Raw genomic sequence first — 20,542 nt, 5'->3', positions numbered from 1 at the left:
AATGGGTAAGGATTATGCCGCCTTCTTAGAATCCGCAGAGTAAGAGGTGACTAGCTAGGTCCCTGCTGGGCTAAAAAGGGGGTTCTTGCCAAGGCTTTTGCAGTTAAAAACATGAAGAAAGGCATGAGGAGGACAAACAGAGTCTAGCAACAACCATGATTGGAAATAATGAGGGCTTTGAAGCTCTTTTTTGTCTGTGTTTATGAATTCCCAAACAATGTTGTTGTGAAATGAAATACACTTTTCAACATGAAAAATGTTTGTGTGCACGCACTCACATGCATTTTTGTGTGTGTGTGTGTGTGTGAGAGAGAGAGAGAGAGAGAGAGAGAGAGAGACCACTGAACAGTAAGTCATTTACATCAGTGACCAGCAATTTAGACTCTTGCTCATGATTTTTATGATGCCTTGCTTCACTAAGTCTGCAAGCCATTACATGTTCATATCGTTTTGGCTTTCCTGATCCAATTCCCAGCTCATATTTTCCCTATTCTTCCTTCACAGTTACTTGTGATATGCTGTGCACAAATGTGGTTGTTTGATGCTCACATATTTAGCCTCAAGAGGGATCTAAGCATGCTTTTCTTCCCCTCCAGGTTCATATTCTTGTGGATACTTTGGATGTGGGAAATGTGAATTTCGTTAATTTGAGGGCTGCAACATCTGCTGCTCTCCTTCTCTTGCCATCTAAATTCACCGAGGTTTGCATTTTCTTCACTGCTGAGTCATTTTAGACCATTAGAATTTTTTCTTCAATCTATTGTCTTGCAGGAAGATCTATATGCCAGAATTTGTGGCCTGTCATACATGGGTGACTTGCGGATGCTATTTGCAGAGGACAAAAATAAGGTAAGCTTAAAGAAAAAATTGCTTGTAGCTTGAATAGGTCTGAATTACTTAAATTGTTTTTGATATTTTGCTTGTAAGTTGTGGATTTAATGGAGTCACTGGTTGGTTTTACACATAGAGATTCAGATCCTTGATCAATCCTGTGAGCTTCTAACTGTACGAACTATGTTGCTATATATACTGTAAGTGACCAATAAAATAGATTACAAGTCCAGTGTGCCTTTAAAATTTGACTTGGGACAATTTCAACTATTCTAACAGAACGGTTCGTGTTGTCTTGACATCTCTTACCCTCATTCTCTAACATGCTTTATCTTGCCATTTTATATTGTTGTGCATTAGAGATGTTATTGATGACACATCTGATAGACCATTTTCTTAGCCTAAGCATGTTAATGGTTCACATCATTTCTTATTACATATGTTCTTTAATATTATCTATTCATCTTCCAGGTGAAAAAGATTGTTCAGGGTCAGTTTTGTTCATTCCAAAAGATGTATAAGCCAGTTCTGACGGAGTATGAAACTAGAGATTTGATAAGATTCTCGTCAGGGGGTGACCAGGAAAATATATATCAGGTCTGTCTGGATCTCTGTGTGCTTCACACAAAGATGCTTTTATCACATGTCCTCCAAACACAAGGGATCTGTAGATTTCAATCTTAGTTTGAACCTGTAACCTTTATATGGTAAAAAAAGAAAAAAAAAAAGGAGGGGGGGGGGGGGGAGCCCAGTGCACAAAGCTCCGGCGTATGCAGGGTCCGAGGAAGGGCGAACCCCAAAAGACTGCAGTACTCTTTTCCTGTATGACCATTAACTGGAAATCAGTGTCAATGTATGTGCATGATGGCTTCAAAATACACTCACATTTTTCTCTACAAAACTAGTTACATTCCCAATTTTAACACTTGTTTAGCCTTTCCTTCATGGCCATGAAGCAATTGCACATTTTTTATGAGTATAGGAGCTAATGTTGTATTAGTGAACTCATTATTAATAAATATTTTTGCATTATTATCTGCGTGTAAATATCATGCTATTACGTTTGTTCCATGAGGCTGAACAAGGTACTTCAGCTATATTGAGTTTTTGGAAGTTACGAAATTTAGTGTCGAGTTTATCAGCATTCTTTGCTTCACTGCTCTTGCAATTGTACGCATTTATATGTCTAAACAAAAATTACTAAGTGAATTCCTCATTACCTAGAAAGCCAAAAACCGTAAATGCCTTTTTATGGCATGATAATTTTTACAGTTGGCCCCAAAAGATTTGATAATTTCAACCTCTCAATAGCAGGATTGTAGTTTATCATCAGTTCGCTCCCTTGTTGCTTCTCTTCCGTCAACTATCAGAAATCAAATGGGGCTGAAACTGGGAGAAAACAGAATACGGAATCAATCTGGTATGCACATGAACTTCTCTACAAAGTGGATTGATAAGAAACGCTGGCTTTTAAAGCATAGCTCAGGTTTTATATTTATTTGTTTCTTCACCTGAACCCTCAACTTAAATGCATTCTAAAGTGTATTTGGAAAAATAGAGTTAAAATACCACATCCAAGCATCCAAATGGGGGCGTCTATTCAATGATCTATCCAAGTGGAATAGACCACATTAATGTTATGCTGCAAATGCAGGTCGGACCATGTTTGAAGTTATGATCAACTCTAGAGAAGAGGCCGCTCAATGCATGCAGAAAGTCCTGAGGCAGAAGGTTATGGGTTCGAGTGTGAGGCAGGCTGTTTCTGGTCTACTGGCTGTTGGTTGTGTTAATGCTGCTAGGTATGCTGCGAATAAAATGCTTAAAGCTTGGAAATCTTGGACCTGATATTGTTAGGGGTTTTTTCTGTGATTTAAAATTGAAGGCAGGTCCCCGGGAATGGCAATGAGAAAAAACACCAAAGGCTCAAATTTTTTATTACTTCAACACTAGTTGTTCAAACCATGCAGCTGAGTTGGAGTTGTTGGGACTTGCGGATCAACTTTTCATTGGACTTGAGTTTTATTTTTATTTTTATTGTTATTTTTATTTTTTATTTTTTTGTTTAAAAAAGACTTGTGTGATGCTAGAGCATCTGTATATGGGTAGAAATCTCTATTTGTAGCAAATTTTGGGGTAATGATGTATGAGTTTATTTTCTTCTTGTCATAAATTATGGATGCACATTCTTTTGGAATGACATTGTTGAATTGAAGGAAAGTTTTATTTGTTTATTCTTCTAGGAAGTATTTTTTGATCTGTTTGGTGACTGGCTTCCCGGGAAAAAATAGCCAACTCTTTGATATGACTTTTAGATTTATGGAGTGTTGTGTTGATTCATTATGTACCCTGGTGTTTTGCCTCACTGTAAAACCATGCTGATGTGGCATGGCCCAGGTGGGACCCATTGAAAATCAGGCTTAACTGAACAGGAACATGACAAAGCTTCAAAAAGTAAAAGAAAATGCCTACCAGAAATCAGTTTCTCTCCCTCCTTTCTCATATCGTTGGAGCTCCTCCTCTCTATAATTAACCTAGAAAGCCCTTTCTGAGTACTTAACTGGTGCACTCTGAGCACTCAATCAGCAGCAGGAGCAAGATGTGCCCCTGACTTTCTCGCATTCAATGCCATTCCACCTCACCTGGCACGCATTGGTCCTGTTACTAGTCCCTCAAAATCAAAAGCCAGTGTGGCGTAGGTGGGTTCTAACTATCTTGCACTGAATAAACAATAGCTGTAATTGTTTTTTATTTTTTATTTTTATTTTTTATTTTTATTTTTTGTTTTAAGAGGGGGGTAGGGGAGCAGCTTTGAACAATAATGCAGAGGTGAGTTCTCCATTCTTTTGCAGACTTGCTTGTTCTTTTTTCCCAGCCATGACAACAGCAGCAGTAGGTACCTGCAGCAAAACCTGAATAATGTCATCAACTCTATCCCCAAGGCTCGGCCTCCACCACCAGCTCTCACTTGCCATGTCTTTCTTCATCTTCATTCCTCATCTCCTTTCCTCCAACGTTTGTCTGTCTACCTCATCTTCTTTCAGTTTCCTACTTCCTCTCTGTTTCCAAGATTTCAAGTTTGGATACTGGTTTAGATGTTCATTTTTTATTTTCATTTTGCAGGAATGCTCTCGTTTTGGAGCTAGGCAGCATGATATATAATTTGAAAAGAGCAATAGTTCAATTTCTGACAGTGGTGCTTCAGTATGGCTTCTGTTCTCCTTATTAAAAAATTAATCAAATGGAACTGGGTTTCCCCTCTATTATGGCTTCTATTTTTCTGAATCTATTTATATTCATCCTTTTGATGGCATCTTCATATACTAATTCTAAATAGAATTAGGATTTGGTTGGACATTCATTGTAATTTTGCATAAAAATCTTTGTAGTTTGATTAGTTGTTTAACATTGTTCTTTTTTTGTTAAGCAATCACTTTACCTAAAAGCTTAAGCTATTAGGTGGTGAGCTAACAATATATATCAAGCTTTGACACCGCCACATGTGCAACCTGATTGCACTTGGAGAGATAAACAAATGATAAACAACACCCATTTCAAGGAATAAGATTATTTTTAACTTCCACATAATAAACACGAGCAAAAAGACTAAAACCCAGGACCTCTCATACCATGTTAAGCAAACACCTTACCAAAAATCTTAACCTGATAGGTTGTGGGCTAAAAATGTATATCAAGCTTTACCTTTTCTTCTCTTTTCTTTTTACAATTAAGTATATTTTTTTCAGCTGCTCGTTGCTACTGATTAGCAGTTGCTGCGCTTGTTGCTATGTAATAAGGTCAATTATTGGTTTAAAGAACTAAAGCAATGGGCATTTCATTGTCATAACGCTGTGGCCATGCTTAATTACTCTGCAAGGGGAATTTTTTTTCTGTGAATGAAGTGGGCAAGTAATTAGGCCACATATTAGTTTTATATCTCAAAGCCAGTGCATTTGTCACTGCACACACTTTCTTTGCTAGATGAAGAGATAGGTCTCCACTCTATTAATAGAATGGTTCAAATTGTCCTCTCTTTTGAGAAGGTCTTTCCTTATATAGGCAAGATTGCCAGTTATACAAGGAAACTTAAATTTTAAAAAAAAGGCCGTACCTAGTGGTTTTAGGAAGCTATACATGGTAAGCTAAATTTCCTCTCCTCTCCTATTTATGAAAGTATATACAGCATAGATTAGTAAGCTATTAACAAGGCATAATTTATGGCCTTCTATTGACATCCACCTCAAATTGATGAGGCTTATCCATAAGCGTCAATTTATTTGTAAGAAAATTATGTCATTGTCGTGTGAGAGCCTTCATTGTAAATGAAGGTTACGAATCAATCAGAATTAGAGAGAACCAGAAGAACTGTAAAAGAAGATGAAGATTTGTTGAAGAAGACGAAGATGACGGCTGTAAGAGTTTGAAAACGAAGACGAAGACAACGAAGATGACAACTGTGACGGCTGCAAGAGTCTCGAACAATGGCGAGATTACGACTCGATCAGAATAAGAGTGCCTCCGTAGAACCAAGAATCCAGGACATGATTTGATTATCTTTGGCATCCCAAGCTGCCTTGTCGGCCATAGACCTTTCCGCAGTAGATTCCCCTTTGCTGTTGCCATCTGTATGTCCCCACTCCAATTGAAACTCCAAAGCAGCATAACTTTTGCCAGTGAATCTGACACAAACATTATTTGACTTCTCCATAAGTATTGAGGCTATGATTGAAAAAACTAGGACTGAGATTTTTTAGAGAATGGCTCTGATACCATAACAGAATGGTTCGAATTGTCCTCTCTTTTGAGAAGATCTTTCATTATATAGGCAAGACTGCTAGTTATACAAGGAAACTTAAATCTATACATATTAATTACACAAAGTGATCTTAGGAAGCTATATATGGTAAGCGAGCTAATTTACATAGAGTGATTTTAGGAAGCTATACATGGTAAGCTAAATCTCCTCTCCTATTTATGAAAGTATATATAGTCTAGATTAATAGCTATTAACAAGGCATAATTTATGACCTTCTATTGACAACTGTGCTAGATCCCTACTTTTTGTGATATTTGCAGTTTGATCTTCTACATCATCAATCACTACATGGGGGAGAGATTGAGCTGGAATTGAATATCACAACCATTATTGGGGGGGGGGGGGGGGGTGGTGTCTAAACTATTTTGCTTACACTTTCATCTGTAATAGGGTCAACATGCCCTGGCTTCTCAAACTAATTAATAAGTGTATGCCCTCGCTCATCCCAACCTTCTAAAAAAGTATTTTAGGAATAAAGCCCTTGAACTTTCTGCTTGTCTGATGATCCACCTGTTTGGCAAGTTGATATAGACATTAGACATTGTATTTTACTTTACAATTGGTGCCCTGAACCTCAGCTCTTGGTTTCTAAAACACAATCTTATCTTGTTTCTGAAAATGTATGCAGCATCTCTAAGAAAAATTAATAATCATGAAGGGTACATTGTTTTGGTAGGCATGGGGCTGCAAATGAATCAAGCCATTTTTGGGTAGCTTGGTAGCTCAGCTCAGCAAGGGCTTGTTTGGCTCATTCATTTGCATAAATGAGGAATTTCCAAGTCTATTTTTTAGGCTTGTTTGTTAAGTGAGTCAAGCCAAAAGTGGCCTAGAACAAGGTTGAACTCTCGTATTTATGCTCATGAACCATTCATATATTTGCTTGTTGGGCTCATTTATAACCTCGGGTAAGGTCCTTCTAAAAGCTTGCTGGTGGAACTATTTGAAGGCTTAAATAAGAGTAGTAGAGATAAAGATGTCAATTTGCAATCCACTTAATCCGACTCTGTTTTGATCTTCAATTTTTATTCTTTCCCCAATTCCATGATTACCAATTTGACGAGCCTAACCATAATCCTTTAGTACCAAGATCTGAAAGACATGAGTTTGCATCTAAAAGAGGAGTTGCAAACTCTTTCATTCTCAGAAGACAGAAGTTACTGTCACAGTATGATAAAAGGATGTCCATGTGTCATAAGTTTATCAAATTAGCTTATTTTTAAATTAAAATTAACCGAAGCTCAGTTTTGTTGACTTTAGTGCAATTCGAAGAGGGGGGTGAATTGGGTATTTAAAACTTCTGCCACCTAGGTTAAACCAGATCAGCAGTATTACGCAACCTAGGATCTGTCTATGCAATTATAAACCCAATCATTCACAATAAGACATACACGTGCGGTAAATAAATTGCGAAAATGTAAATTGCATACACGATATATTATCAGGGTTCGGCTAATACTACCTATGTTCCTGCCTCAGCTCGCAAGCCCGAGGATTACCACTATTGCTTACTTAACGGGTGGAGCGGCACTTATTACAATTAGATCAATTAACAGGGCTGACCTTAACCTACAACTACACCTTACCAAGATGGTGCGCCTAGATTTCCAATTTGGGACTATTCACCAGGGTTAATCTCCCTCTTTAGACCCACGCCTGGAATACAACAATCAATACAATTTTTGCATACAAATGAAGTACTTCTAAACACAAGCAGATTTGTACCAATACGCACAAGCACTAATCAATGCACCTCAGAAAGATAGGAACTATAAGCTCAGTGCAATACATGTGCTAAACACCCAATCTTATATCAATATTCAATCAAGCACAAGAGTGTACAATCAAGCTAATCTTTGAAACAGTGTATAAATGTATATTTGAATCACAATTCATGGTTTCAAAGATTTCTACCAAGAGTAACAAAATATCTCAAAAATATTTTCTCAATATCAAAGCACAAGAGATATTTGTAGTGAAAGCTTGTAAAAATATTTTGCTTCACAAATCAAAATATAAGCTTAGAAGTCTTGCAATACAAATGCTAATACTCATAAAGCTACCAAGTTTTCCCCACTCAAAGATTATTAATTAAACCGGGGGGAAAAACTTTATGCTGAACTCTCAATCAAAAATCAATCACACAACTAAACACAATGAGAGTTATGGCTTTGTAGGATCTCTCAAGATATACTCACTAAAAAAGATTTTGCAAGGAAATAGTAAAAGTGAGGAGTATTAGGGTTTGGATGTGGAGAAATAGCTCTTAAAAATTCAGAGGAAATTTAGCTAATCAAAATCCCTAATCTCTTCTTAATCTTGCAAATGAGACCCTATATATAGAGATGAGAAGAATTATGACTGTTGGGGATATGTAGGGTATTATTAAAATTATTTTAAAAATATTTAAGAAAATTAAACTTATTTAACCCCTCTTAATCGTGGTAAAAAAATAGCCAACCTGAGAGTTTTGGGCGCCTGACCCATGGTTCGGTCGCCCGAACTTACACAATAGAAAAAGTTAATTTTGAAGTTCGGATGCTTGAAGTCATGGTTTGGTTTGCTGACCAAAGGCGATTTCCATTCTATTCGCAGTTCGGTCGCCTGGTCCTGAGTTCGGTAGCCTGAGACATTTTTGAACATTACGTTCGGGCTGCCTAGTTGGTGGGAAAAGTCAGAATTATGGTTCGGTGGACCGGGGATACTACGGTCACTTTGGTTCGGTCGCCCGAAACCAAGTCAACATTCTGACTGGTCAAAGATTCGGTCGCTTGAAGTGTTTTGAACACAACGGTTCGGTTGCCCAAAGCCTCACTGATTTATCCCTATAAGTCCAGTTTTACTTCAATCAATTCCCTTGATAATATATGTGATTTTTGGGGACATCTTATGTGGTGCAAGGACCTAAGGTCTTTCTAAGGTTTTAGACATTTTAACTTAGCCTAAAAAACCTGGTGTCAGTCAACCATAAGGTCTCTCGATTTCTAAGTGATGTGTAGGGACTTAGGGTTGTTCTAAGACCTTTGAGCTTGTAGTTCCAACATGCATGATATGTGGATTATTATAAACCTTTTCCTATATTACTATTACAGACCCAGATAAAGCGTAATATAAATTACAACAAAAATGAGTCTTCTAGGTCTTTAGTCTTTAAGTCTTCTAATGCCATCAAGTGATTTTGCAAATATGAACTTGCACATAAACTTGATAGACATTAAATATCTGAGTATTTGTCATAATCAAAACCGGGTATGACCAATAAGGTCAACAAGTTTCAAACTCACGTGAATAAGTATATTCAAGCTTAGTTTAAGGTTGACTTGACCTCTAAAGTTTTATTAAAAAAATTTAACCAATAGGCTTTGACATAGCTCAGCTCAGCCTAGCTCGACCCAAACCCAATTGATGCTTTAATGAAGAACCTTGAACAAGTATACGGAAGCTCAGTTTGAGCTTGGCTATTAGCAGGTTGCTTACTTTTTTACAGTAAATGCCTTCCTACCAGTTCTTGCAACTTTTTTGAAACATTAAGTCACACAATTCTTCCCTATCCTTTCTATTTCAGATTAGAAATGTTACTATATGTTGAGTGTCTTCTGAAATATTAGTTGCTATTTGTAAAGATGATCAATTATTTTCCTAAAGCCAACTTCCTCTTCCTGTGATGCAAGCCTCAAGGATTCAGTTTTGGTTATAATTTAGCAGAGATATACATGAAGGTCAACTTCAGCTATAAATTCGCTCTGTATTCATGTTATCTAGGATTTCCAAGGAATGAGCTACTGCATCGTGCTTGCCCAGAGTGATCTGTTGATGGTAAGGCAAATCAGCTGCCTATAGCTTTTTTCTTTTGGCACATTATTTTTCCCTTTCTTTTTGGTTTTTGATACACAACTTCACATTTGAAACCTTAAAGCTAGTGCTGAAAAATTGGGAAATTGGTAATTCCTTTGCCCTGACTAGAAAATGCAGCCCATCTGTTAAATGTATCTGAACATGGTCAATTAATCAAGTTACATGTTTACTCTTGTTTTTTGTTGCTATTCTCTGCTATTCTCTCTCTCTCTCTCTCTCTCTCTCTCTCTCTCTCTCTCTCTCTCTCTCTCGTTATTTTGAGTTTATTGTTTTAACCATTACATCTGTTTCTGAGACAAGTTGAAAATGTAAATTGAAGTGGTTATCTGAAACTGTATCAGTCCCATCCTTGGAACAACCATGAATTGTGTTTCATACGGACCAGTAAACAATGCAGACTCCTCTGTGTGTATGTTCTGTTTTCCTTTTTTTTTTTTCCTCCCAGTTTGGTAGATATTCTGTTTTCTAATGCAAACAATTCTAATGTCTTTTGTTCCAAGTTTGTCTTTGTTGTTTCTATTTTGATGTCATTGAAAGGGCTGTGCTCTGTTCGAAGATGCAAGGTTGAGAGGTAGAACCTCTATTGTGGTTTTGTGTGGGTGGAGTCGTCCAAAATAGAGTTGTCACTCTGTCTCTTCTCTCTGAATCTTAAACAATATACAGCTTATGCCATTTTTCTAATGGTTGGGACATGAAACTTACTACTATAGGCTCCAATGAAAAAAATTACAAATGGTGGTTGTGCCTTATGCATAAAAAGATATGCGTACATGATTGTAATCAAATATCTGTTCCCCCCCCCCCCCCCCCCCCCCCCGCCCCCCCCCCCGCGGCAGTTACACTGCCATTGGAGAACTATTCTAGTTTGTTTCTGGTTTTAGAAACTTTTTATCCCATCACAAAAGATATTGTTGGGATTAGCATCTATGTGATTTTTTGAGGTGTGAAGATGAGCTTAAGTATTGATTTCTTAATATGAATTTCATATTTTTAGTACCAATTATTGAATGGCTTCAATGACAATTTTTATATTATCCTCTTTTGGATTCATATTTGCTCGAACAACTTCTAGGTCAATCATATTCCCTTTCAGGTTCAGATTACTCTTTTAAAACATTGGTTTGAATGAAAAAACGAAGCACCCGATACACAATCTTCATGATTAGAGGATGACATGATGTATGTAGTCTTACCTCCACATTCAGAGAGGTTGTTTCCTTAACTAGGACACTTTTTTTTCTAGTTAAAGTGTAACACTTGTGCCATTTGGGTCAATGCTCACCCTTTTCATGCATCCAAAGTTCCTTTGCCATATTAAGGATCTAGAGAGGGTATGATGTACACATTCTTACCTTCACAATTTGGGACATTCTTACCGTGTCTTGAACTTTTAACTTGGTTTAGTGTAGCATCCTTACCATTGAATTGAGGCTTGCCTTATGAGACACCAAATTTTGCTGAAGTCTTTTGTTGCAATTTTTTTTTATCCTTACTGTTGGACAAAGTATTAACCACGGAGACAAACCAAATTTGCTGCAAAAGTCTCTTGTGTTTTTCCATAAAAATCTTGGTTACAAAGCGTTGCAGAGCAATGAAGTTCAAAGAGAAGTGCTTGCTGACTTTTAATTATTTTTTGGTGTCCTTTTGTAGGACATCATATGGTTAATGCCTTATTGCATTTATTTATTCATCCTTCACGAGTACATACACCTCGTGTTAAATAGCATCTATGTAGCAATGTGAAGTCTCGACATTATAACATTATTTATCAAGATGCAAGGTTTGCATATATATATTCTTTAAGCAAATCATTAAAAGGACATGTCGAGACCTAGACTCCTAGACTGCCATGCATTCAAGACTACACAATGGAAATAAACATACACATATGCACAAAGTAAAATCTAACCATATTCAATCAAAAAAACAATAAAGAAGGTTTCAAAAGACTAACCCATATCCAAGTTGAAGAAAGAAAGAAACTAAAGAGAGAAATTCTGTATATTTTTGCATTATAAAATGTACAATAGAGGGCCTATTTATATGCGAATGAAGCTAAACAATAATAAAAAGATAATAAATACAAAGAATCAAATTAGAATAAAGTAAGCATAAAACCAAAATATTCTAACATATATTCTAACATCCCCCCTCAATTCTCGAGATGATGAAGTCAACTTGAGTTTGGAAACAAGATAACGTAGCCAACTAGGGGGATGAGACTTCGTGAAAATATCGACAAGTTGATCTTTAGAGGAGATAGATCGAAGATAGAGGGTGCCTTGCTGAAGGTGGTGTCGAATGAAGTGACAATCAATTTCAGTATGCTTGGTATGCTCATGGAAGACATCATTATGAGTGATTTGGATGGTGCTCTGATTATAATAATAAAGAGGGGAACTAGTTCAGCTGTAGTATCAGCAAGGGCACGATACTTAGCCTTAGTATTGGATCGAGCAACTATAGTCCGCTTTTTATTTCGCCAAGAAATGAGAGAGATGCAAAGTAAGAAACAATAGCCCGTGGTGGAGCGACGATAGGTAGGGTCACCGGCCTAGTCGACATTAGAATAAGAGTAGAGCTCAAGAGATGAGTGCGAAGAAAAGTGAAGGCCATGAAACAAAGTCTCCTTAACATAGCGTAAGATACAAAGAACAGTAGCATAGTGAGTAGAGCGAGGTGCACTCATAAACTGGCTAACCAAGTAAACTACATAGGAAATGTCTTGGCGGGTAACGGTGAGATAGATGAGACTGCCGACCAGTTATCTATAAAGAGTAGCATCTGGAAGAGATTCACCATCAGTAGTAATAAGCCTAATATATGGTGAGTCACCAGTGGTTTCATTTTGTTATTTTGATGGGCTGTATTATATAGATAGATAGTTGTATGTATGTATTTGGGGAACAGTTAGAACTCTAGTAAAGTGATTTGAATGTTTTAGTATCTTTCGTTGTATGGTTTTAATTCTAGTAACGACAGGTGCACCCGGGATTCCTTGGTTAGGGCGGGTTGCAATATATGATATATAGATGTGGTATCAGAGAGTATTTATGTCTTACTAGCACTTCGGGCCCACGTGACGGTCGGGGCGCTACACATTGGCACTTGTCCTAGCATGAGTTAGTACATTTAGAGGCTTACTAGTGTGGAAAACAGAGGACTCGTTGACTAATGCATAGCACTCGTCGACTACAAAATCCAATAGCCAAACTTAAGAAATTGCCCAGGCAAGTCGTCGACGAATGGATAACATTTGTCGACTAGTGAGGCTGACTCATCGATGAACAGGCTTGGCTCATCAATGAGAAAATCCAATAGCTAAATCATGTCTCGTAGCTCAGGTGACTTGTCAACAAAAAGCAAGGCACTCGTCGAAGACTCGATGGCACTCGTCGACGACTGATTGCGGCAGACCTGTAACAAATGAACTTCAAACGACTTGCTCATCCCCTTGCCCATAAATATAACCCATTAGCATTTATTAAATACATTGATTGAGCATTGGTTGTTGATTAAGTTTGTTGAATCATTCATTTTAGGGTTCATATTGCTCAAATCTCTCTTGCACCTTATTCTTGGTATTCATCACTTGATGAAAGAGAGTAGTGTGACGTTTTATTTGTAATATTAGCTCAAGAAGGAGCATCATTTGTAATCTCTACTTGCTTTTAATTCATTGTGAGTTTGAAGGATCATTTGTAAGCCATTGGTAAGGTGGTTCTTGGTAAACACCTTGGTTTCAACTCTTGGTGAGCAACTATGATTGGTTCCCTTCTTGTAAAGGCTTCTCTGTCTTGAAAGGAGATCATATAGTGGATTTGGCAATCCTTGAGTTGATCTTAAGGCATGGATGTAGGCTGGGTGCCAAACCACGTTAATATCGCGATGCCAAGCTTTTCTCTCTTTCTCTCATTTAAATTATTTGCTTGTGATGATTTGCATTGAAATTTATTGTGGCATTATTCACCTGCTTCTTGCCAAATTATATTGTTTTGTAGTAAATTTTATTATCCGCGAAAAGTGTTTATTCACCCACCTCTAGTCGCACACTCGGGCCAACACTTCTCCCCAGAGAGATTCTGGTAAAGAAGAATGACTAATCGTACTTCTTACCATGTCCTTAAGTGTCTTGTTTCATCTTTCAGCAACACCATTCATGCTAGGTTTCTTTGGCATGGTGTGCTGTGGGATGATACCGCATTCCTCTAGGAATTTAGCGAAGGGTCCTAGACATTATTCTCTTGATCCGTCATATCTACCATATTATTCACCACCACAGTTAGATTTGATGACCTTAATTTTCTTGCCCTGTTGGTTCTCAACTTTGGCTTTGAAAGCCTTGAAAACGTCCAGAGATTTTGACTTCTCATGTTTCAAATAAAGATACCCATAGCACGAGTAATCATCTATGAATGTGATAAAATATTGTTGTCCATTCCAAGAAGCCATAAGGAATGGACCACATATATCAATATGTATCAGTTCTAAGACACCTCAGACTCTATTGATACCTAAATTTCTTTTGTTTGTCAGTTTCTTTTTAATACATTCCACACAAATTATAAAGTCTGTTAAGTTGAGGGGTCCCAGGATTCCATCTAACACAAGCATTTCCATTCTCTGAACGCTTGTGCCATAAGGTGGTAGAATCCTCCTCGGTTAATTTGTATTTAGTACCTCGTGAACTAATATGCAAGGACTCATTATTAGAGGCAATTGTAGTGATCCAAAAAAAAAAAAAAAATTATTATTATTATTATTATTATTATTATTAATCAATCAATTAATTATATATTATTAAATTAATTAATTAAATAAACAAATAAAAGGAATAGTGTGGAAAAAAACTAATTGAAATAAAGATATATATATATATATATATATATATATATATATTGTTAATATAAAATAATCTAAATGACTGAATTAAATGGATTAGATTTCAATTTGAAATCCAATTGAATTCCATTTCTTCATCCTCTCCAATGCCCTCTCTATCTCACGCCAATCTCTCTGTGCCTCTCTCTAGCTCTCATGTTTCCCTCTGTCCCTCCTCTCTCTCTCTCTCCTCATTTTTTTGGCAAATATTCGGCCTATTGGAAAACGGAAGATACCGCTGGGTTTCTATCTTTGCCATCGACATTCCTACCAGAGTTGATTTGTCATATGAATGACGTAGGCACCACTCTTGGGGTAAGGTATACTCTCTCTCTTTCCTCAATTTCTCCTTAGATCTTCAGTTAAATCGACGATCGGACACCACCACGGGATCTTAGTCCCGATCATCGTCATTTTGGACTGAGCAAATTTTCAATTTGAAGGTCTTAGGTACCACTCCAAAGTAAGAGTGAGATTTAGGGAACTAAGAAAATTTGTTATTTCTTAGAGTTTAATTGTTTATTTGGAATTTATGGGCCTTAGAAATGTTAAAATAATATTTTATTTAGGATTGATTTGATTGAACTAGAGTATTGAATCAGGATTCAAGTGAGCATCGCAGACATTGTTTCGGCGTCCCTGCGGGCGTAATTCAGGAAATCAGTTAAGGGGAATAGATTAGTCCAGTAGACTTGTAAATTTCACCGATTTAAATAGAAAATTTTATGAGTATATAAATGTATATGATTATCATGTGAGTTTTAAAAGAAAAGCCAATTGTTTGAATTATGATTTTGAGCCTAGGGTTGTATAGATATTATTTATGAAAATGAAATGTGGAAAGTAATGAATTTTCTGGATAATTGTGAAGGATATTATATGTGTATTTTAGTAATCTGAACGATGAACATGGGTTGAATTTTGTTATTTTAAATGATATGATTATGCATATTATTTAAATGGTGTGACATGAGTAACATGAAAATACTGAGTTGAGTTATGATATATATATATATATATATATATATATATATATTTATGTATGTATGTATGACATGTTGGAAATATTGAAATGTATTGGTGATATTAAATACATTATAATTTTTTTTTTAAATTATAATATTATCTATCATATGATATTATTGTAAGAGCATGAAGCATGGCTGCTTATGTCCCAACATAATTTAATTATATAGACCCAACTTATGGGATATGATTAGTTTTGTTTCATAAAAGGTGTCTTATAATTTTGACCCATCTTGTATGATGAAGATCTCCATGTTATATATTTGATATGGACATTAGCGAGTTTTTCCACATGATTTCTGATACCTTTGTCAAAGCGGTCCATAAATTTTTTCAAGATTCATATATATATATATATATTACAATACTCCCAAGATGACTCTAATATTAAATATAATAGTTTTGATTAAATTTTATAAAAAAAACTATTGTTTGATTCAACTCCTCGAGGTTTGTTAGTTGCCTAGAGTTTCATAAAATTAAAATATAAATCATTTCTATTGTATGCTAGATTTAAAATATATATATATATATATATATATATATATGTATATATATATATCCCATTTCGATTATATGCTGGATGTATGTTCACAACATATATCAAGTGAGCCTCACTAGTATATGACCTTCACTTCCAAGCATTTGGACGTTACTGCAATATCATTATTAGACCACAACACTCACGTTATTTTTTAATTAAGAAGTAGAATAGAATATAATAAAATGAAATTTTTGAAAAGAAAAACAAAAAAATTCAAATGCTAAAGTTTTACAATTCCAATCCATTCTAATTTCCAACACACCAAACATGGTATAACCAGTGGAAAGAGAAAAACAATTCCTTCGGCCAAGGGACTGGTGAGGGCCCAACAGGCGGCAAGTAAAACATTTCAAACATGGCATTCCATTTGTTTCGCTTCCACACAGTGCACACACCGTCATTTTCGTTTCTCCTGCTCTCTCTCCCAAACCCTAGCAAAACCTTTCCTGTTCGTGTTCGTGTTCCTGTTCCAGTTCCAGTTCCAGTTCTAGTTCCACCCAACCCAATGTCTTGGACTTGCTCAAAATGCACCTTTAACAATCCCCCATCGCAGAAATCATCGTGCCAGATCTGCCAATCTCCCTCTGCCCCCCCACCGTCATCTCCCTTCTCCTCTTCTTCGTCTCCCTCCGCCCCGAAATGGTCCTGTAGGGCCTGCACCTTCCTGAACCCATATCGCAACGCCAACTGCGAAATCTGCGGCACGAGAGCCTCGGCCTCCTCTCTATCGAGCTTCGAAGAGTTGGATTGCGCGGGGCCCGATGAGGATTTGGACTCTTCGGTCGGGTCTGTTTTCTTGCCTTTGCAGCGTTGCAAGAGGAAGGATCCGGATGTGGCTGAGTCTTCTATCGAATTTGGTGGGTCGTCCAAGAAGGCGGTGGCCGTAATGGGTCAGTACGATTTTTCGTGTTCTTTTTTCAATCGGGCGTTTGGTTTGTGGGTTTTGATGGGTTTGTTTTGTGTTCTTCTGTTGTCTTGTTTTCTACAAATGCAACTTCCTCTTTTTCTTTCATTTTCGTTCCTTTTTCTTCCATTGGCTACCTTCATGATATCTCTAAGTTAGTTTCTTTAATTGAGTTCATAATTTTGCGTCATTTGTGGGTTTTGATGGGTTTCATTTCGTACACTGTTTTGTTTTGTGCTTTGGTACCATTAGAGAAGTGAAGCATATGACCTTTTTTATCAATTACCTGCCATGGTTAAGGTTTAGTTGTAGTTCATATTGGAAAGCACAATGCGAATAGAGAAAAAAAGATATCCAGTCCAGATGCCCAATGCGGTTTCTGTTTTTCGCTTTGTTGGCATATTTATTGTAGTACCTTGGAAGCTGCTTTGTTATTGTTATTGTTGCTGCTGCTGCTGTTGTCGTTGTTTTTTTTTTTGCTGCAATTCCAGTCCTGCCATGCGGAGCAGAACTTCTTTGCTACTTGCACATTATTTAAGTTAAAGACAAATTAAACATGTGACAGAGGACACTAATCCGGGCACAGTGTTGACTACCTTGAAGATTTTGAGTTACAATGTTTGGTTCCGAGAAGACCTGGAAATGTATGAGAGGATGAAAGCATTAGGTGACCTTATTCAACTGTATTCCCCAGACCTAATTTGTTTCCAGGTTTTTCCTGTTTATGTTTCTTCGTAGCTTGATCTGTTCATTCGCTTTTTTACAACCGTGCATAATATTTACTGCCTCTTAATTTTGCAGGAGGTTACTCCTAATATCTATGGGATATTTCAGCAATCCAGTTGGTGGAAGGTATATCGGTGCTCAGTATCAAAAGAGATGGCAAACACAAGGCCGTATTTCTGCATGCAGGTGAAGTTATGATTCCCCTTCTCGCCGTAATGTTCTTTTGTTTCTCAAGGCTGCATGACGTACGACTATTATTGTCAGCTGTATGAATTCCTTTGTGACATACAACTATTATACATAAAACTAAATTGAACTTGTATGTTGAGTCAAGATTGATGATCCATTTTAATTTACTCCATTGGACATGATGACATGTATGCATAGTGCTTGTCCTATCTTGCAGAAGCTGGCAATTATCCAAAAGTGTTTTTTCTGTCGCTTGGATAATTATTTCCTAGTTCTTGATATTGAGCACCCTTTCCTCTTCCTCTCTCTTTCTCTCTCTCCGTCCGTATGTTTGTGACTGTGTGTGTTGTGGGGGGGGGGGGGGGGGGTTAAAGCATGTTTCGTACTTATGTATCAATTGCTTTCATATGTTTGGAATGAGTTCTTTTGTTACTATTACTATTACTACTATTATTATTGACAGATATATTTATTAAATAGTGGCATAATATTTTTTAAAATTTGCAGCTAAGCAAGCTTCCAGTTAAATCATTCAGCTGTAAGCCTTTTGGCAATTCTAGAATGGGGAGAGAACTATGCATTGCTGAGTTTGAAGCGAACAAGCCATTGGTTGTTGCCACTAGCCATCTTGAGAGTCCCTGCCCGGGTCCTCCAAAATGGGATCAGATGTATAGCAAGGAACGTGTAGATCAGGCAAAGCTTTCCCTCAACCTTCTTAAGAATAACCCGAATGTTATTTTTTGTGGTGACATGAACTGGGATGACAAGTTAGATGGGCAGTTTCCTTTGCCTCATGGATGGGTTGATGCCTGGACAGAGCTAAGGCCTGGAGAAAATGGATGGACATATGATACAAAGTCGAACCAGATGTTGACTGGTAACCGGACACTGCAAAAGCGACTAGATCGTTTTATTTGTAGTCTGCGAGATTTCACGTGTAGTGATATTGCTATGATAGGAATGGAGGCAATTCCAGGTCTATCATACTGCAAAGAGAAAAAAATGAAAACCGAGATGCGGAACTTGGTCCTCCCTGTTTTGCCTAGTGATCATTATGGCATACTCTTAACACTTTCTAGCAAGCAATGTTGAGTTGATTGAAACTACCCTCAGCAAGTCGATGATTCCCCTTTTGTGCTGCTTACATGCTGTCGCACCCGACATGCAGTGATAAGAAATGATACAAAGACTTGTAAGTTGTAATATTTTGTGAGGCACTGCATTCCTCATTTTGTATGAAATGTCTTCAGTGGAAGTGAAGAGATATTAGAGATCTCATCCTTGAATTTGGAATTGCTTCATTTTGTGTGAAATGTCTTCAATGGAAATGAAGAAATATTAGATATCTCATCCTTGAATTTGGAATTGCTTTTACATATACATATATATATATATATATATATATATTTATTTATCGTACTTTCGCATCAAATTTGAATTTCTTTTTCATCAATTTCGAATGTGAGAATCTGTTAGTAGATTATTGTGAATGTGTGCTAGCAGCACAAGTACTTAGCCATTGGATGGAAATGAAAAAATACTGTCTTCTCTATTTATCAGGAGCTGTATGCTTTTGAATGAGCTAATGTAAGCCCAAATTTAAGTTTTCAAAGGCATGATAAGATTGGAAAGCATAAGGGAAAGATGGAAAAAAGGAGAGAAAATCTCTTTTTTGTTTGGTTATGAAGAAAAATGAAAATAAAAACACGTAGTAACTCAATTAAAAAAATTTATTTAGCCTCATTAACGCTTGTTTTTTATTAAATTTTCAATCATATTTGAATAAAAGTTAGTTGTGTTGATGATATATAAACTACCAAATAAAACACACACAATGAAATATTTCTTTCTCCGGATAGATTAATGGTTAGCGAGAATGAGGAATGTTGTGGCAGGTTTAGTTATGGAAATGAAAACTATTTTCTTTTGATAGAAGAGATCGGTAGTACACATTTTTTTTTATTTAAAAATTTATTGGATATGCTTCATAATTCTAATAAAATATGAAGCTTACCCAATATTTAATAGATTGAAACGAAATAAAAAATTATACGATAAATATGTAAAATTGTAAAAATTAATGTTATATTTCATATCATTTTTTTTATATATTAAAAAAATCATTAGTTTCTTCAAATAACTTATAATGAAAATTAAAAACGTATTACAGGGAATACATGTAATTACTTTTACGCACCCTTTTGCAACCGATTTCAAAGTGTTTTTCTGTTTTTTGAAAGCAATTTGTCTTGCAAAACCACTTTCAGATTTCCGATGGAAATCTCCCTCTGTGTCCAACCGTAAAAGACGATGACGAAAGTGCTTATTGGTTGACGTAGCAGTTCCTCACGTGTAACGGGCTTGTAAGGCGAACAGAATGACGTAACGTAAAATAATTCGAACAAAAATGCGGTGAGCGTGGATCGAACACGCGACCTTCAGATCTTCAGTCTGACGCTCTCCCAACTGAGCTATCCCCGCGTTGAAAAGTGACTGAGAATTTATTTTTTAAACAAACGAATAGTTCGTGAATGAATTAGTGGAATCAGAGAACCAACTGCTAATAAATTTTAAGTCATGACGAACAAATTAATGTTATATGTAACCTAAGCCCACATGGATTTAGATATATAAGTATTTTATTTATCTACTTTTAATAAATTATGGTAATAGTTATGTTTTATGGTAAAATAAAATATTTATAGTAAAAGAATTTTCTAGTTTACCCGGTAGACTATGTTTGGATAGCTTTTCAATTTGGATTTAAATAAAATAT

General features: G+C 36.5%; 2 protein-coding genes and 1 non-coding gene across 11 annotated transcripts in view; 2 read left to right on the top strand and 1 right to left on the bottom strand.

Annotated features, from left to right (window-relative positions):
• LOC131152774 (uncharacterized) overlaps positions 1-3,048 on the top strand; it is a 75,286-nt gene extending 72,238 nt beyond the window's left edge. For 3 of the 9 annotated variants that reach the window (XM_058104624.1, XM_058104625.1, XM_058104623.1), the window contains 6 exons: positions 597-701; positions 772-849; positions 1,303-1,428; positions 2,146-2,251; positions 2,486-2,630; positions 2,714-3,048. In XM_058104624.1, the coding sequence (XP_057960607.1) occupies positions 597-701; positions 772-849; positions 1,303-1,428; positions 2,146-2,251; positions 2,486-2,630; positions 2,714-2,897 (744 nt within the window). In that variant the 3' untranslated portion in view covers positions 2,898-3,048. Of the gene's footprint in view, positions 1-596; positions 702-771; positions 850-1,302; positions 1,429-2,142; positions 2,252-2,485 lie in introns of all 9 variants that reach the window. The other 6 variants (XM_058104628.1, XM_058104629.1, XM_058104630.1 and 3 more) reach the window with 4 other exon arrangements.
• A 13,159-nt stretch (positions 3,049-16,207) lies between these two features.
• Positions 16,208-19,124, top strand: LOC131152773 (uncharacterized). The gene is made up of 4 exons (XM_058104622.1): positions 16,208-16,837; positions 17,417-17,562; positions 17,653-17,763; positions 18,274-19,124. Exons 1-4 carry the CDS (start codon positions 16,303-16,305, stop codon positions 18,856-18,858), a joined length of 1,377 nt encoding a protein of 458 aa, XP_057960605.1. The 5' UTR covers positions 16,208-16,302; the 3' UTR covers positions 18,859-19,124.
• Positions 19,125-20,174: 1,050 nt separating this feature from the next.
• Positions 20,175-20,247, bottom strand: TRNAF-GAA (transfer RNA phenylalanine (anticodon GAA)). The gene has a single exon. It is a non-coding gene; the product is annotated as a tRNA-Phe (tRNA).
• Positions 20,248-20,542: the final 295 nt, after the last annotated feature.

This window comes from Malania oleifera, chromosome 4, assembly GCF_029873635.1.
Source record: "Malania oleifera isolate guangnan ecotype guangnan chromosome 4, ASM2987363v1, whole genome shotgun sequence".
NCBI classification, from domain to species: Eukaryota; Viridiplantae; Streptophyta; class Magnoliopsida; order Santalales; family Ximeniaceae; genus Malania; species Malania oleifera.
The sequence above is the reverse complement of the archived record's forward strand: the minus strand, read 5'-3'. Positions and strand labels throughout refer to the sequence as shown.

Excerpts from the sequence above, each read along its gene's own strand:
- LOC131152773 (XM_058104622.1), top strand. The coding sequence starts at position 16,303 with ATGGCATTCCATTTGTTTCGCTTCCACACAGTGCACACACCGTCATTT. Across the intron at positions 17,563-17,652 it reads CAGACCTAATTTGTTTCCAG|GAGGTTACTCCTAATATCTA; the intron begins GTTTTTCCTGTT and ends TTAATTTTGCAG. Across the intron at positions 17,764-18,273 it reads GGCCGTATTTCTGCATGCAG|CTAAGCAAGCTTCCAGTTAA; the intron begins GTGAAGTTATGA and ends TAAAATTTGCAG.